This window comes from Hemitrygon akajei, chromosome 21 (genome assembly GCF_048418815.1).
Source record: "Hemitrygon akajei chromosome 21, sHemAka1.3, whole genome shotgun sequence".
In the NCBI taxonomy this organism is placed as follows: domain Eukaryota; kingdom Metazoa; phylum Chordata; class Chondrichthyes; order Myliobatiformes; family Dasyatidae; genus Hemitrygon; species Hemitrygon akajei.
Genome location: NC_133144.1, coordinates 46,492,481 through 46,510,942, shown reverse-complemented (window position 1 = coordinate 46,510,942; position 18,462 = coordinate 46,492,481). Strand labels below are relative to the sequence as shown.

Sequence of the window (18,462 nt, the reverse complement as noted above, 5' to 3'; positions counted from 1 at the left end):
GAACCAATTGGTGGTCTCCGTGGCGACATGGTAAATAGGGCGATTACATAAAAGGTGGATTTTACAGCGACGTGGCTCCCCTTGGAGTCCTATTCTTTTTGAGATAAAATTAAATGAGAATTTTCAGAATTTTTTGTGGATTGTTATTGAAATCCTGACTCACGCAATATCGTCGTTTTATAGGGCTCCAGCAATGAAATAACATACACACACATTGTAGAATCTGTTTATTAAGCGTTAGACAGAGTGCAAATCAAGCTGTCTTGTCTGTAAACTTTGGGCTTTTGGAAAAAAAAAGTTGCGCACGGTAGATTAGAATGAGAAACACACTATAGCTGTCAGCTTCAAGCGACAAGTCAAACCGTTACAAATGAGAATCCGACAAATTAAAAAAAAACACACACACACAGAAAATGATTATAACAGCCTACAGCGAATCTAAGATCACAAGTGAAGATGTACTGTAGGGGTGCGGTCTAAGAGTTAACGACTGATGTGCTAAATGTAAAAAATAAAAGGTCTCGGTTTATAAACAGAAATGACACCGGCTGAAGTATCACAAGATGCGGGGATATAGGACCGGGGCTGTGCACGGATATACAGCAGTGAATAATTCACCGCAGTCAGTCTGTACGTTCCTAATCTAACCAAGGCGCGCCAAATACTCGTGGTTCTGCTGTTAGAGGACATGCGTTCTTTTTACATGTTAAAACACTATACAGATAATTAATTCACATACAAAAAGGAAAACAAGAAAAGTTCATTATATACATTATATCCCGCGTTACAACCTACAAGCCGGGGTTGTAATGGCATGCATATTTTGGATTGTATATTAATATTAGCAAATATTTGTCTACAACAGTTATGTATATAACACTCTTTCGTGAAAGCTTTCTAAACGGGTTCAAATGAAAGAGAATGTTGTCTTCTCGTGCGAACGGATATCGTTTTAGCCAGCTCTGTCAAGGGGCTGGTAACATACATTGATGGTCATATTTGGGCTTAACCGAATTCGCTTAAAAAAGAAATAAAACTCATACAGGTCTGTCCACAGCATATTGACACGGACTTAGGTTAGACACTTGGTTCTGGACTCCTGGGTAACCGAAATTGGCGTGTTGCTTGGCCTTGAGCCTCAGACTGGCGAGACTGGAGTTACAGGTGTCCCGATACATGTAAGGGCTGGCACTCGATGCGTAAGGGCAGGCGCCGGCAGACATGGCCGAGTTGAGGGAGGGGCCGTTGAGGTTATTCAGATTGCTTAAATTATTCAGGCTGGTTCCCGGAACCCCAGTCACGGCCGAAGGGACCATAGAGGTCGGCATGGTCATGGAGGAGATGGAGCTGGGGGGAGAGAACATGGGCTGTGTGGACAGGGGGCTAACGTTCATCGAGTTGAAGAATTGAAAGCTCTTGGCCGAGAGAGGGCTGGTCGTCAAACTCTTGGTGGCCCAGTTATTATAGGAATAGCCGGAGTACATATCGTCGTAAGGTTGCATAAGTCCGTTAAACTGTGCGCCAAAGCCATTTTTACAAAACTCGGCCTGTTGATTGCGTTCTCTCTTCCTCCACTTGGCCCTGCGATTCTTAAACCATACCTGGAACAGAAAGAAGTCATTAAATGTAGTCTACCCCAGGTGTGTGTGTGTGTGTGTGTGTGTGTGTGTGTGTGTGTGTGTGTGTGTGTGTGTGTGTGTGTGTGTGTGTGTGTGTGTGTGTGTGTGTGTGTTTCTGTATCATTTCCATGATAAACAGTGCTGACACGGGGTGTCAACCCGAAACGTCGGCAGGTCCCTGCCCCCACGGATGCTGCTCGACCCGCTGAGATTATTCGCTTCCCTCTAAGCAGATTCCAACTAATCTGACCCAAACTGCAACTGTTACTCATTCATATTCGATGTCATCAAAGGTCAACCAGTCAGACCTCGTGTCTCATCTCTCCACATATTAAATATTGGTAATAATTGGACAATATTTTATTGTGTAAGAACAGAAAAAGCGTCTATTCCCAAACAAAGCAGATTCGGCAAAATAAATAAATATATAATTCATTCATTCATTACGGAAGGCGCCCATCGTGAAAATGCTATCCAATTAGCCCCACGTTTGTTGTATTTCTTTATATCCCTTCTTGCTTTTCTTTTTAAATATTTATCCCCTTTTGAAAGTCACGCTTGAATCTATGTCTGTTTACCGCCCGCGCTTTCCGATCACAGCTCGCTGCTTAAAACGAAACCGTCCTCTCATCTGTCTCTAATACAGCTCAAATCTGATGTTCAGCTCGGCTGTCAAAATAACATGGTGATGGGATGCTGCAACTCGAATCATTTCTGGTGCATGTAACTGCTCGCATGGAATGTAATGCGAGTTTTCTCGCAAGATGTCAACACTGAATAATTCTTAGATGTTCATGCTCATATATTGACCGCCACTAAGAGAGGACATTCGCTGAAAGGTAAAATTAATTGTGTTCCCTCATTTAAGACGCGTGGCTAATAACACGTATAAGTCATCAACACACTTAAAATGCTGGAGGAACTCAACAGGCCAGGCTGTAGACCCTTCAGGGTCTCGGCCCGAAACGTCGACTGTACTCTTTTCCATAGATGCTGCTTGGCCTGCTGAGTTCCTCCAGTATTTTGTATGTGTTGCTTGGATTTCCAGCACCTGCAGATCTTCTCTTGTTTGTGGCATGAATAGTGATAGTCGCTTATAGCAAATCGGAACGTTTACTTCAACCTATGGCTTTGAGATTCATTGGCAAATGCTCCATAAATACGAAGGGTTTGGAGAGTGTGCAAGATACTCTTGGTGGAACCTGTATCTTGGCATTTCTTAACATCTTTCTAATTTCATTGTCGACGGGTGTTATGCTTAGAGTTAGATTTATAAATGGAGAAATGAAATCAAATAGCCGACTTATAGCCAAATATGTCACTTTTTAAATAATTCACGGTTCAAAGAGTTCGACAAATGCCAACTTAGAAGTATTTGTGAGACACAAATCGTGAAGAAGGTTATAAATCGTGATACAAGTGGATACAGCAAATTATACTGTGATTTGCTGAGAATTGCTCTTCTCAGTATTGTAAGTGGCGATTAAGTGAAGCGGGAATTGGTGATATAGCGCTTTGGGCAACTTTTGGATCGGCTACGCATTCTGGATCAAGCATGTTTTCTTTAGAATGAATTACGTCCACTGACCAGTATAGTTTTGGAATCCGGTGTGTAATTAGGGTTTGGTAAGTTGATGGGATCAGATATGTCTTCAGATCAGTTATATACATATATCTTTCGGATTGGGAATGTCTTCGAGATCAGTTGCTATAATGTATTTGGATACCCTCCTCACTTTTTGTTCAATTTCTCTATCTGATATATGGAATCTTCATTCTAGCAAGGAACAATCTGTCCAAATTGTGTTATGACGATAAATTGAATAGAGCTCGTTTTTCATTCTAAGTTTAAATTAGCCCTTCACTCAAGCCAACCTTACTGACAATTTAAAAAAAATTGGAAACTGAACCAGAAAGGAAAATGTTGCAATTTTTCACCGGGGACAAACTGAATTAACATTTCAGGTCAATGACCTTTCGTCTTACCCTCACTCGTGCCTCTGTTAAGTTTGTCCACACCGCGATCTCTTCTCTGGTTGACATATCGGGATAGCGATTTCTTTGAAATGTTGCCTCCAGCTCCTGAAGTTGTTGGCTTGTGAAATGTGTCCGTTGACGCCTCTGTTTCTTCTTGATTGTGGGATCCTTTGAATCCGAATCATCGGTCTGATTTTGCTGCGATTTCTCATTATCTGCAAAGTAAATATAAGGGTCTAAATTAATGGTCCATTCCTTCCCCTGCATCCTCGACCTTATAAACAGGTAAATTCGAAACACTCTTATCAATCCAACTGATTATTTTGTGCATTGTTGATAAATACAACACAATCAAATGCACACACACACACACACACACACACACACACACACACACACACACACACACACACACACACACACACACACACACACACACACAAAATGTAATTCCCCCCCCCCCCATATAACAGCAATACCATTCTGTATTTCTGACAAGTTTGTGGTTCGGTTTGTTTTTTTCTGCGTTTGGTGGGTGCATAGACTGCCCCCCCCAAAAAAAAAGTTAGATTCAAATTTCTCTGAAAATTCAGCAAAGCACGAAAAATTAACTGGAACGAGTCTGGCTGAGTTGAAGTTACCAATTGAAACATACGACTTCAAGCGATGGAGATTATGGGACGCCAGTACTGCGGCTAGGAACCAAAAACTCGTTTTCGCTCTCTCGAAATATTGGCTCTAATTCGTTGCTGTTTTAACTGTTTTGTTCCCCCGCTCCATTCTGACCAGATTGCAGGTGAGTACTTTTAAAGACCATATTTATTTTACTTCGACTTGACGTCATTTGAAATACTGATTTAAAGTAGATTAACGAAAGTTAAAACGTTAATTACCTTTCACCTCCAACCCCATCACCCCTCCTCCCTCTGCAGAACAGTTAATCACAGATACATGGCGAGAGGCAAATACGACCTTGTTTTATAAACAATCTCCCTGAAGCGAGCAGTTTTTAACAGATTGGGATTTTTTTTAAATCCAGGAGTCTACGATGTTCCTACCTGGACATTGACTGTTCGGGATGCCAGTTAGATCTCTCAGATGATCGACGTATTGTCCTTTCGGGACCCGAAGCATGTGGACATTAGATAACATTGCAGAGCTGAACACCAAGCAAATAAATCTCAAATCTAGTTTATCTCCCACCAAAACAGTTGGGGGCCAATTTGCTTTAAAACGCGCCTTGTTCTGTATAGCTTCCCAAGCCAATAAGCCTCTCGCAATCCCTGGACCCCACAGAGAGCATCAATTTAGTTGCGAGTAAATCCCCAGCTCAGACAAGCTGACAAGGCCAGGTATGAGGACCCCCTAGTTGTCACCTTGCTTTTAACTCTTGTTTGTTAAAGGCTTAGCTTCTGGGCGGTTATAAATGGGCAACAGATGAACCTTCAGACCCCTCCTTGCTGAGAGGGCAGGGACGTCTAGGCGGATCTGTTGGTGATGCAAGATGTATGTAAGCTGACACAGGAAGCCGGTCAGAAGCTCTGAGCATCCTCAAAGTGCAAAAAAAAAATCCACATCAGACAAAAGGGTAGACAATTTAGAATAACCAGAGCACCGAGGCTTTTTTTTTCGACTCTGGGATGGATTAGCTGAAGATTGAAAGAGAATATAGCCAACATCGACGGAATATTGTAAGTTAAGTTTTCGAAGGCACATCTAAGTCTGACAAGGCACATACAAGTCTTTAAAAAAACTTACGGTTTAGATATCCCTGTGCATCGAACAACTCCTGTTTATTGACGATTTGTTAAATTAATTGAGGGAATCCTGCTTTTTATTTTTACGTTAAGTTTCTCGGAACTAAGACATTTGAAATTGTAAGGTTTGATCTTATTTTTTTAATTAATCATCCTTAAGAGATAATCAAATTAGTAGCTCCGAATAAACGGACAATGCTATTAATTTATATTAAGCGACTGTAAATTCATAAGAGATCTCTCTCGTCCCGAGCCAAAGACAAACAACAAAAAATATTAATGGGGTCCTTTTGGATTTTAAATTCAGGAGTCAAACTAGAAAATATTACAAAATTAAAAGTTTCAAGAGGCGAAAAGTGAGCTAAGAGTTTTTTTGTGGAATTGGGGGATGGTTCGTTAAATGCCTTTGTTTTGAGCCGTGTGTCTATACTTCTCGTTCTTACGTTTAAAAGGAACCCACTGTACGCACACACTGAATAAATATACACCGACTCTGGAAGTAAATGTTATTACCCATCCCTTCACGTAGATCCGTAACATAATCAGGGATTTTTTACACGAAAGAAAATTAACATGGAAAACTTATGTTTGTTGCTTCCACGCATTGGATCTGTGCCGATTGCGGGTGGGCCCTGTCCGAGTCGTGCTTAAGCTGGGGAATGGAATAGAAAAATGAACTTTTGTCTCCAGTTGAGAAATTCATTATTGACTAATTACACGCCACTTTTCGCCGAGGTTATCCTCGCTACTGATCAGTTGAGCCCATTCTGGTTAAAATGTAAACCCTGCCGGGCAGGTGGATTTTATGACATCCGAAGTCGCGTCGTATCAGCAAAAGGTGCGAAATCTCCCAAGGTGATTTACCTTCCAAATAGTTTATGGTGAAAGTCCTTTCTGTATCACGTAAAACATTTACAGGTTGGAATGACTGCGACTTCAATAGTTATACTCCTATCGTCTTTCTCAGCAATTGTAGAATCTCGCCCGAATCGCTTTAATATCTTTAGGTTTGGTATTTCAGTTATATCAAAGTTCCTTCGGGGAAGAAAACGAAACTCACATCCGAGTATCTGCGATGGAAATCTCTCAATATAGTATTGCAGAAAGCGAGCGTATAATTCACAATGTATAATTAGCATATTTTATATATGTATGATGGGGGGGATAGAATCTTTTAACTACTGTATTCCTATATGATAATTTCCCCTGGATTGTGATTATTTGAATACTCGGATATAAACACTTCTTGTTTAATACTTGCTACTTTCTCTGTATGTGTGCACTCACTCTCGGGACCGGTTCGGGTTATTTCTCATTAACTGAAGGCTATACCAACTCCATTATCGTTTTCGCATTCCAATCTCTTTGTAGATGTATACGAGCTATTAAACCACATGAAAAACGCAACAAGGAGAACTAAAGTGTACACGGATCTAATAATGAAGTGTTTGATTCTACGCAATCAAATAATCGCCGCTTTTTTTCTTGTGACACTGCTATTAGCTGTAGGCTTTAAACGTTGGTCTTCGCACCATTGCGAGAATATTACTTTTTTAAAATTTAAGGTTGTTAAAATTGGGTGAGAAATTCAGCAGCTCTATTTATAACTATAATAAATAAAATTTATAGCATGCAGTTAACAAATTATCACAGAAAAGACAGATCGTTAAGGGAAGTGTTTGCGGCTAATCGTTGTGTACTGTTGATGGTGCAGGTTTATGTTGAGATAAAGCAGACGTGCCACTTTAATAAACTTTAATTAAAATTGTACAGATATAATCGTGGAGTTTAAAAACGGGAAGCATATCTCCCTCAAAAATATTCATTGCAAAATGTATTTTTTAGGAAAATAATTCACAGCAAAGGGGATGCCCGGATTTTCATAGTACGTAGCTAAAACAAGTATGTGCGGATCCTATAAATCTAATCCCACCATTAAAGCACAGAATTATTAATTATTACGTTTTATCACGGCCTGGAAGTATATAACTGAACTGCTTGAGATGAAACACCTAAAAATTAGAGTTCACTCCCTCCCCCTCCCTTTCTCTCCCTCTTTCTCTCTCTTTCTCTTTCAACCTTAGATTACAGAAATGAACTTCTTGGTGTTCAATAGATTTAAAATTGGGAATATGTGAAAACGTTTTTCATTAATTTAACCACAGTGACGCATATAGCAATTGCTCGAGTCATGTCTGGACCTGACCCTTAAAAAACCTTAATATAAACATTTATTTATTTATAGACGTTAGAAAGAATCATGTACAGTACTTATTGCAATTTTCTCAAGACGTAACATTTTGCCTTGTTTCTCCTTCTTTGAACAAAACATTGGCTTCTTACAGATGCGGTTTTGTAACAATATATTCACCATCACTCGTTTTTCTCCGTAGTTTTATAACATATATAAACACCGGCACCCAGAAATAAATATGAGAAGAATGTAAATTTATATGTGTCATTCAGGATCACAGTATGCAATACCGAAAAAATGACCTACAAAACGATCCATGTTGTTTCGGTTATATCAATTCCTTGCAAATGACTATCTGCTTATTAGAATATATCTACTCATTATATGAATAATTTTACAATTATTTTTAGGGCTCGGTAACTAACGTGGTATCGCACAGATATTTACTCTGATTTTAACTATCTACAGAGTGACCACGCAGTTTCAAACACACACACACACCCACACACACACACACACACACACACACACACACCACACACACACACACACACACACACACACACACACACACACACACACACACACACACACACACACACACACACACACACACACACACACACTTACTTCCCGGATAAATTGAAAACATGCAAGGAATCGAACGCAAGTCTTATTTATCCACTGCTAAAATTGATCTGCAAATATCGTAAGATAGTCAATACTTCAGTGGCTCGAATATATAAAAACAAACAGCAATCCTTATGCCCATATCAGCGCAAGATATGAAGGCCTATTGGCTGACATTGGTAAAATTGATTTCAAGTGGAAAATGTGACAGCACACCGCTTGTAATCTAGCCCCACAAACCCCCTTCACACACACACTCTCTTTCTCTCTGTTTTTTTTTAGCTTTTTCGCTTTCTTCCCGTCTCACTTTTCTCTTTTTTGTGTGTGTGTGCTCAGAGGCTCCAACAAATAAAGATGTGACTGATCTGTCAGAGAAAGATTAGCTTTTGGAAAGTAAATATTTTGATGGTTTTTAAACAGAGAGCCCATTGCGTGCCAGATCGCGGCGCCGTCAATCCCTTTTTAATCAACTCGTTCCAATTCAATTAAAAAAATCCCACTTCCAAAGCCGGGAACTGCGGGGTTTGCCACTTTCTTCTCACCTCACGACCTGGCATTGGGAAGGGGAGGGGGAGATGGGGAGCGAGAGAGGAAAATGTCCAAAACGCGGCACTGAGTTTTGCAACCGGAAATGATCTGCGCTGGTTTGATCTTTGTTGAAGTGTATGCTTTATACTACTCATGAATTCTGCTTAATCCTCAATCAAACTAGGGAGACGGTTCCCCAAAGGGGAAAAAAAGACGCCCTGCCCGACCCCGCAGTCCACTGCATAAACTGATAACATAAAGGAGGGTTTCTTTTTTAAACAGTGCAAACTTTGACCTTTGTTTAGTGGAAACCAGCTGGCCATGTTTGGAATATGTTGCTTTTGAAGTTTTTAGGAAGGGGAGTAATTATTTTACCTTCACGTTTCTCCAAAATACTTGACCAATTCTTCCTGAACAATAAGCATCTATCTCTTTTTTTCCCCCCCGGAGAAGAAAAGAATTTAAGTTTACTTGCTTAATGAGAAACCTAATAACGTTGAGTGAGTTCTCAATTGTTCTGAATGGAACTCTGGTTTGCACATTGGAATGGAATGGAATAATTTTAAAATAATTTTGGGCGACTGTGTAAGCTTTCGGGAAATACTTGCACTTGAGATTGTTCTCCATTTTAATTAACATTGTCAGGGAGATAAATAAAATACACATAGTTCAAATGGCCTGGGGCGGAGGGGTGGGGTTGGGGAGAGAGAATCGCTGGAAACCGTTAGGCTTAACTTTCGTCGGTAAGAAGATGTGAATTCAACGAAACTAATACATCTGCGCAAAATAGCGTCGGTGGGGTGCAATTTACCCCAGAGATCCGTAAACAGACATAATAATGCGTACCGTGTTATGTGGTACAATTTGCTTTTTTTCCCCCGGGATATTTGCATTATTTAGGCCGAGATTTACCCCACTTTGCATATGGTGTCTTTATCCAAACCTATTCCGTGTTGGCGGTTGGGGGGGGGGGGGGGTTGAGCTCTTAGGTTTAGATAAATCTCAGTCACGTTCCTCCTTTCTACTAGATCGAGTAACAATGTAATTAATTTAACCATCATTGGTTTATCGAACCAATGATCTGCGATTTAGATTTTTGTTTAACGCAAAATATTTATAAGTCGTTTTGCTACGGAGTGTTATATATCGAACGGCGATCCATATGACAATTCAAATGTCTGCAAATTATTCAATAAACGTCTATTTTTATATTCCCAGTATCGCGTGTAAAACGCATTGTCACACTAACAATATTTATCATTCATGGCATGACAGTTGCGATTTTACTGTTATGGGAATAAACATTTTGTTGACTGATTCTAACATTTAACCATTCAATTTTTTAATGTTGCAAATTCTAGTAAATCCAAAGCAATTTTCTCTAAAACAGAAATGCTAAACTGGTTCGAACCCTTAGTCACTTGAGAGAATGTACAAGAGACATTGATACATTATATCTAAAAATACTGCCGATGAAATGTTAAATCAACGAGTCATTGTATCTACAAGTTCCAAGATCTTGTTATATCATTTCTCAATAAGCGATTCACAAACGACTGACCAAAATAAGAACCTGTTTCAATGCAGGCGCCTAACACTAACAGCGATTCTTTCTCTGACTTTGTTGTAATGCTCAGAAATAATTAACCGTTGTTCTTTCCTTTTGCTTAATCTAGAACTACTTGGCGGGCTAAAGTTGACCTCAGACTGATGTTATGTACAATGAAACCTAGTCGAGTCACAGTGTTAAATTAATATTGTGATAAGGAGCCAGTTCATTCCACCACTTAATCCAACAGAATCTCCGCTTTCAATTTGCTTTCTTTCTGAATTTTAGTTGTAATCCGATCGATTGAAAGGAATGGTCACTTGCAGTTTTATGAAAACCCACGGCCAGATTATCAAAACCTTTGTTTAAAATTTGACAGTCGGAGGCAGATCAGAAGGAAAGTGACAAATGCAGTCGATAATGTTCATTGAGAACAATGAACCTCCGTTTGTCGGTTCACCGAGGGCCTTTTATAACCTAAGCAACCGCCAGAGGTCGCAGAAACCAATGTCAACAGTGCTTTCTAATCATTGATGCTACTTAGCTGCAGGACATAATGTTCTCCCAAATTATCAACCTTTCTGAATTTTATTGTGGGGAAATTGGTCAGCTCTCGCCTTGTTTTCTTCCGTCACTCTTTCCCACCGTCATCTATGTAAAGCCGCAAGTGCAGTTAAAATATAATTAACTCACCGCTGCTATCCTGGTGTGCTTTGCAGATGGGCTCTCTTTGTGGGGTCCCGGAATCCGAGAGAGTCATAGGGCTGTGATCTGGAGCGTCCGAGTCGGTCAAAACCCCGCTCGACAGGTTATATTCCATTCGATGTGCTGGAACTGCAAAAATTAAAAAGTAATTCGGGTTTCCGTCAATACACATCTGCAAATCCAGCCTAAACAAAGACTCCACCTGCTTCATGGGCATCTAGCCTTTGTTGGGACTGTTAAAATGCTAGTTAAAATCTTCACCTGAGAATGAATCATATTCTAAAAATCTATCACCCGGTATAGAGTTAACACCATACGTTACGGCATATTGCTGGTTTGGAGTTTACATCTCGTTCTCGAAAGAAGGATGGCCATTATACCGTCGTTATTGGTTAAGACTATCCTATTCGTTCTCACTCCTTAATTCTTCTTAATCTTTCTCGTTCTAATTACTGCTATTCACGGCGGAGCCTTCGTCAGAGAGAAGTTGAAATGGGAGGGTCTCCCATTCTGCGCAAATCGGGGCGAGAATCACGAACCAATTTATTTCCTTATCAATAACCACTATCTTTAACTTTTTCAAATATCACGCAAGGCCAATAAAAAAATTACGTTTTTATTAGAACATGACTTTCTTCACTGCGGTTCACAAAATTACTCGCTTTCCTTTGAAAACGAGATTTTATCCTAACCAACAAGCGGCGAACTCTTTATTAAAAATGCTTTCTTGTTAAAGTGGGTCTCTTTGGACCATATTCCGCATTTTACCATACGATTATGAACTAAAATCTGAGAAAACTTATTGTAATTGTAATTAAACGTGGCGTTAAATTTGATAAATAGTGGTCGTAAAGTCGTTGTACCCCCTCACTTACGTTTTTGTAGTATTAAGAAAGCAGATAGGTTCCTCTTATAATGGCGAATCTTGTCTTCAAGAGCACGTGTCAATATAGTTTGTCCACTGGACGATGGGTTCCGTGATATAATTTATTGGGTGTCAAGCATTTTGAAATGTTGTTTTTGACACGATACAAAAAAAAAACGCAGTGGATTCCACAAATACATAAACTTACACAGCTATCGGGGGATAATCTCCAAGTAGTTCCAATCTGTGAGGTGACAGTCTTGATTAGGAACAATGCATTCAACTAATGGAACTTTTGGTTTATTTAGTGTATTATAGGGCAACAAAGAACGCGGCATTTCACGTAGCTTCCCCGACAATTAGACAAGACAGCAACATTGTGCTGTTTAGTGAAACTTTATTGCAAAGGCAAGACCTTTGCAGTAGTTTCGAAACAGACTGCAAGTTTATCGAAATCACATCTACCTGGCTCACATTTTAAATATTATATAAAAAGCATGCATTCATCGGAGTCCCGATGAAGGGTCTCGGCCCGAAACGTCGACAGTTTATTTTCTCTCATAGATGCTGCCTGGTTTGCTGAGTTAGGTGAGCTTCATTCATATACTGCCTGCTTAGAATTTCAGGCCCCACTAAGGCGTTTCAAGAAATTGAAACCGTTAGTATTTCTGCATTGCGATTTTCATGCATTGACTTGTTCATAACTTCAATGACGCGAATATTCTTGCTTAGTATTTTTTTTGTTTTCTGGCAGCATTATTTTCATTCGCTCCTTCCATCTCCCTCCAAACCCTTGGCCAGTTTAGGATTTAAGTATTAACAGTTGTCTGTGAAAATCAGCACATTATATTCGCACCTTGTTTCAAAACTTTAAGATTATTTAAATACATCTCAACTAACGCCATTTGTACTGAAATTCTGGATCAGGATATCTGATAGGGCCACGTCGTCTTAACTTCGGGGAAGGAGGTTGAAGTGGGGGTTCTAATCATGTGGTATCTATAACCCAAACTTAGCTTTTGATTAAAGCGCCGAGTGCATAAAAACACACCGGTTAAATAATATATCGAAGTCAGGTGCCCCCATCTGCAACTAAAAACATCATTTTATACAATATCTTCTATCTTCTGCGGAGGAGAGAGAGAGAGAAAGAGAGAGAGAGAAGGGAGAGGGAGAGAAGAGAGAGGGAGAAAGGGGGGGGGGGGGGACAGAGAAAGACAGAGAGAGACATAAACGCGCCGTGAATTAATTTCTTGGATTAAGATTTGATTAAGATGTGTGTCAATTTGCCGTCCCATAACTTATTAAGATGCAGCGGTTCTAGGGCTGTCCCTATATATACATTTAGATATAGATATAGAGGGAGCAGATGGAATTTTGACGGAATGTTTGTAGATGATAATTTCAGCTCTTCTGCCCCCATTTGCATCTGATTGCATCTGTCAGGCGCGTTTTCTTTCTCCAGAACTGACTGCCTCGGGATGGGTGGGGGGATGTCGGGTCATGTAGATCAGCAACAGCTTCATTTAATTCCAAGTCACATTTATTATCCAATCTGTTTGGTCGCATTAATATTCAATATAGAGTCGAGTCGGAGCTTTATTCGTGTTCTTGGGCGTTGTGGAGTTAATTTAATGCACTAAAATAAAGATTTTGTCCCACCGTGTGTTGACAATAGTGGGCAATTTTAGGGGTTCAAACCAGAGCATCACCAGTCAGTTTAAAAACAGCAATATTTAGGTGTGTGTAGCCAACGTCTCTGAAAATACACGTCAACCTGGAAATTCAAAGTTAATTCACTGACTGATTAATTGGGGAGCAATTTCTCTTCGGTAATCTACAAGAAAATAAATGTCGGTAGTGGGTATTTAATGCGACCTTTTCCGCGCATTGTTTATCATATACTTATTTTCTCATTCCACCCCCCAAAAAAAAACGGTCCAGTGAGTGATTCCTAGTTCGAGTCTGAAAGCATTGTACAGTATACTCCAGATGTACACAATCACATACCATTAACGACCTTCTATGTCCAATATCTGTCCATCATTCCAACTTAACAGAACCAGAGAGGCGAAGGTAGCTGATTTAGGAATGTTACCAATTAATATAAACTGTTCTCCTTTGGTGTTGAAGCACCCCAAACACCGTCGCGGGAGGGGGGTGTGGGTTATCTATTGAATAGAAGACGTCTGAAATGGAACGTGAGCCCATGTGGATTTCTAATTTAATCTAATAACCGGCGTTACTTTTTGTTATTAAACAGCAGGTTCTTTATATTTGTGTCGTGTATAGAACTAATAACATTTAGATGATTTGGCCTATCAGTCATGAAGCGTTTCTTTTTAAATCGAAAAAGAATTGCTTCTAAGTCGTAAATAGCAAAACATTTCTTATTTCGGCGGCGCAATGTTTAATATATCGGCGAATCATGTTTAACTTTCGATTATATTATGCTCAAAAGCTAACTGTCGCTAACATAACTCTTTTGACATTTCATAAAACATGGGAGCTTCTGTTTTTTTTTTCACCCGGGCAAATACTCATGCAAAATAAAGGACAGACCGCGTGATTAATTTTGAGTAACAATTTGCATGCGGTTCCTTTATTTATTTCTAATGATCTGTTTAATTAACGCCAACAGACAATTTCGTTAAATATCGGTATTACAATCCACCCGGGGAAACATTTCCCGTGACGAATTCGTTACAGTTTTTTATTTATGTGACTTATCTTGTTCAGTCCTGCTCGTTTACACAGTTATTTATTTCTATACGTTTATTTTAACATCCGTTTCTATGGATATGAATTGTTACAAACTACTGGTACAATATTATTATTAAACCGACGCTTTTACGTCTTTAAGCATTAGCCGGCCGCCTCCTATAATGTTTTGATTCTGTGCATACCGAGATATACAACTATGCCGAGACACTTACCGTTCATGCTTGTAAAACAGCTTTGCAATTAACTTAAAATGCTAAGTATATCTTCTCGTTAAAAACAGTGCTTGCGCACGCTGGGTCATTGCAATGTTTATTTAAAATTGGGTTTGGTAAAGGCGTTCTACCAACCCCAACCCCTCCTTTTTTAAATAGAACAAATGCCGGTGTTGTCTCTAGTAGTTTCTCCAAGCTGAATGTTCCCTCTAGCAGTAAATGTGTGGAAAGTCTGCCGATCTTATACAGGGTCTCCCGTGGCTCGGGAGCACCTGCTAGCCATCAATTTTCCAACCGAACCTACCCCGCACAATCGTGAAAGATTTCTTTTGTTCACCGTCCAGCCGCACGCGGACAGCAGAATATATTTATATGTTATTTGAAGAAGCTATTACTCCTTTTCGGGCCTACCTGGAATACATATAAAGGTAAGTGGCAAAAACCAACCCGCCCTACCTCTCATGAATGTGTGTTCAATAAGCCTTGGAATTCACCCGAAATAAGACAGCTGCTCCATCCACGACAGACAACCCCATTAATTACGCGAAGGAAGACAAAAATGTTTTACAACTGCTAAAAAATATGCCATACATTTTAAAACTACTTCAGCTGAATTTTATTTCTCAGTCTCTTCGCACTTTAATAACGGTATAAAATTCTTCAGCCCGAGACCATTTTTTTAAAAATAGAGATTTTAGTAAACTAATGTCAGGAGGCAATAATCATTCAAATCCTGGTCGCGAGTCTGGCGGCCCTTGTATATAAGATGGAAGAATGTACACTGGTTGATTCGCAGCTGCCCATTTTCAGGAAGAGTGACATAATTTCAAGAGAATGTTACTTTTGAACGAACACCACTCTTCGCACGTCCATTAACCAACAAAGCAACTTACTTAATGAAATTTACAGGGGTTTACCATCACAACTATTTTGCAAACTTCTTTATCTGATCAGTTCTGACATATTTATGATGTTTGTTATAACATTTCAAAAAGGCACACTTATGTTATTGAGGCTGACTTCTTTTCTGACACATTGGTTTTCTTCATACAAATTTTGTGTCTGGAAACCGGTTCCTAGTTACTCACAGTGTTCTTTTCACCCAAGAATAAAATGACAGTTCCCATTCTAAACCTGTTTCTGGTTATGTACTCAAATAATTGGACGGGGTTCGTAAAATCGCTTCCTTCCTGCTGTCGCTGTATTTCTTTCCAGAATATATTGGACTTGACACGCGGAACAGATCGGTACGGCCATGACAGTATTGGGTACCGAGAGGCTTGGTATGCAATTAAAAAAAACCAAAGCATTTGCAAATATTTTAAAATTTTACCCGTTTGCCAAGAGATGTGAAATTCGCTTCCAGTCTAAATGGAGAAAGCGTTGTAAACCGTGCTTCATTAATCATGCTCAAAATATCCTCCTGTTAACACGTCTTCGATAGCAAGCTCTGAGCATGAGGGAATGGGTCATTCAGGCTTTACGGGGAGTAATTCAGAGATGAAGTCGCGCTGTTGGATCGCTGCTGATAGGGTCAGGCTTCAAAAATAGTACTGCAAGAACTCCCCAAAAAGCTGTGAATTCAACCGCCGGAGAAAGAAACACACACACACACACACACACACACACACACACACACACACACACACACACACACACACACACACACACACACACACACACACACACACACACACACACACACACACACACACACACACACACACACACACACTGGCCCAAACCTCTGCCTAAAATACATTTAATGCGCGCTACAGCTGAGCTACGTATCATGGATTAAGGGGGATTTCCTGTTTAAGAAAAAACGCATGAAATTCTATATAATATAGCTACAAATATTAATTGTTGAGATATACAATACAGCCAAAGGGCAAGGCAACTCGGGAGAAAACAGAATTTCAAACATTTATCAATGAGAATGTCGATACCAATAATCACTTACAGTAAATCCCTCTTTAAATGATTAAATCCGGGGATAGGATAAGTTTACCGAAGATTAGAGGTTCCCGGAGCTGTCAGAATTAAGAGTTCCTTCGAAAACACGCGGAAGGTTCTTGCAGTTGCTCGGAGAGTCTCAGCGAAATCCAAGCTATGCGATCCCATTTGCTGGAAGGATTGATTTTATGCCAATATCATCGGCTGCTACGAAACGACTCGACCACTGTGTGAGCGGAAAAGTCCAGCCCACCGGAGTACACTATGTCCCAGCTACCGCCCCCACCCTTCCCCGCCCCCACCTCACCCATCTCTGATTCATTCAGAAGAGTTTAGGGAGATTGGATTGGATCTCTGAATACGAGTCCATCGGGCCTGAACATTAACAAGTTCACAATAGGGGTAAAATGGCTCCTTCTGGACTAAGCGTCGACTATTTGCAGATACAGTAATAAAACGCTTCAGAATCGCGCGCCGTTATGAAGAGTGTTTTAGAAAATTAATTATTTAAAATATAAACTATAAACTCTGGATCAAGTGAGAAAAGAAACTTGCATCTCAACTGCTCTCCCAAGGGACGGCCGGTAGGCGCATGTTGAATATCGCATAGTGCATATTCCCAAGTATAAGGGCTTGAAAAAGTCAGAAGTTTCTAGTCAGTACTATTCTTGAATGTTCTTTGCTAACGTGATTTAAATTAATTGGAAATAAGTAACACACTGACGCTTGATATAAAATGCAAACCAACTAAACGTGGCTTGCAACTTTCATCTGATTTAGTTTCACTTGGCACACTCTAATATAGGATTTTGTTCGCAAAATGGTTCCCACTGCCATATACCTTTTGTCATACTGGCAAGGACCTGTACGTGTATTTTCATGTCAAAACAACCGACATCGCGGTGTAAAGAATTACTTACATTTGGGCAGCATATGTCACACTATGTTTACGACGTCCCAAAATACTAATTGAATTTATGAAAGATTTTAAGTGTCATAATATCGCAAAAACGCCGGCCAATTTACACATACCAATGTTGTAGAAACAGAAATATGATATTCTATTTTGTTAGTGTTTGAATTGAAACAGTGACACTACTTATGCCCTGTTTATTTTTCTCTCCTCTTCGAAATAGTACAATGGGATCAGAAAAGCTGGATCTGTATCCCTACTGGGATTTTGCATTCAAGTATCTGGAGTGGGGCTGAAGCCCGAGCCTGGATTCGTTGACAAGGTGAGCAGTGTTTGCAGTTCTTAGATTTATTCCACGAATACGCCTGTTTATTGTTTCTATCAGTGCATTACAAAAATGGCACTGGCAACATTTCATAATGTGCCACGTCATTCCCTTAAATGCCAACATTGATTGCACAGAGTTCAAGGTTCATTGTGGATTGAACAGAGTTCACAGCTGGGGCATTGGATAAAACATAAACAGAGAAACATTAATGCAAAAAATGATCCTAGGCACTGAGTTCACGCTGATGTGCTTAAGCCGGACAGGTTGCAATGTTTGCCAAATATCCATGGCCCGAGAACAGATCTTGCCGCTGTCACTAGGCGACTTTTGAGGAAATACCAATTACAGTACCTTGTCCCAAAGGCCTTTGCGAAACGCTGTCAGATCTATCTAACTTGATAACTAACATCCCGCCTTCGCACTATGACGATTGGTCAACGTCGCCAAATATGTTCGCTGGGCAGCGTTCAATTGGTTCTTAGGGAGCGTCAGTTAGAGCGGCCAT

The 18,462-nt window shown here is 40.0% G+C and overlaps 1 protein-coding gene across 5 annotated transcripts; it reads right to left on the bottom strand.

Annotated features, from left to right (window-relative positions):
- Positions 1-212: 212 nt before the first annotated feature.
- pitx3 (paired-like homeodomain 3) lies at positions 213-16,952 on the bottom strand. Of its 5 annotated transcripts, none has more exons than XM_073025346.1 (4): positions 16,724-16,952; positions 10,948-11,088; positions 3,606-3,811; positions 213-1,601 (listed from the first exon to the last, which is right to left on the bottom strand). In XM_073025346.1, the coding sequence occupies exons 2-4, from the start codon at positions 11,072-11,074 to the stop codon at positions 1,038-1,040; spliced, it is 897 nt and encodes a 298-aa protein (XP_072881447.1). In that variant the 5' UTR covers positions 11,075-11,088; positions 16,724-16,952; the 3' UTR covers positions 213-1,037. The 5 variants fall into 5 exon arrangements, with proteins under 5 accessions (XP_072881447.1, XP_072881449.1, XP_072881448.1 ...); XM_073025348.1 differs by having other exon boundaries at positions 16,772-16,952; XM_073025347.1 differs by lacking the exon at positions 16,724-16,952 and adding an exon at positions 16,094-16,419.
- Between the last annotated feature and the right edge of the window lie 1,510 nt (positions 16,953-18,462).

Coding starts and splice junctions, on each gene's coding strand:
- pitx3 (XM_073025345.1), bottom strand. Junction 3,812..10,947: donor AGCACACCAGGATAGCAGCG/GTGAGTTAATTA, acceptor TTTACTTTGCAG/ATAATGAGAAATCGCAGCAA. Junction 1,602..3,605: donor TAACAGAGGCACGAGTGAGG/GTAAGACGAAAG, acceptor TTTCTGTTCCAG/GTATGGTTTAAGAATCGCAG.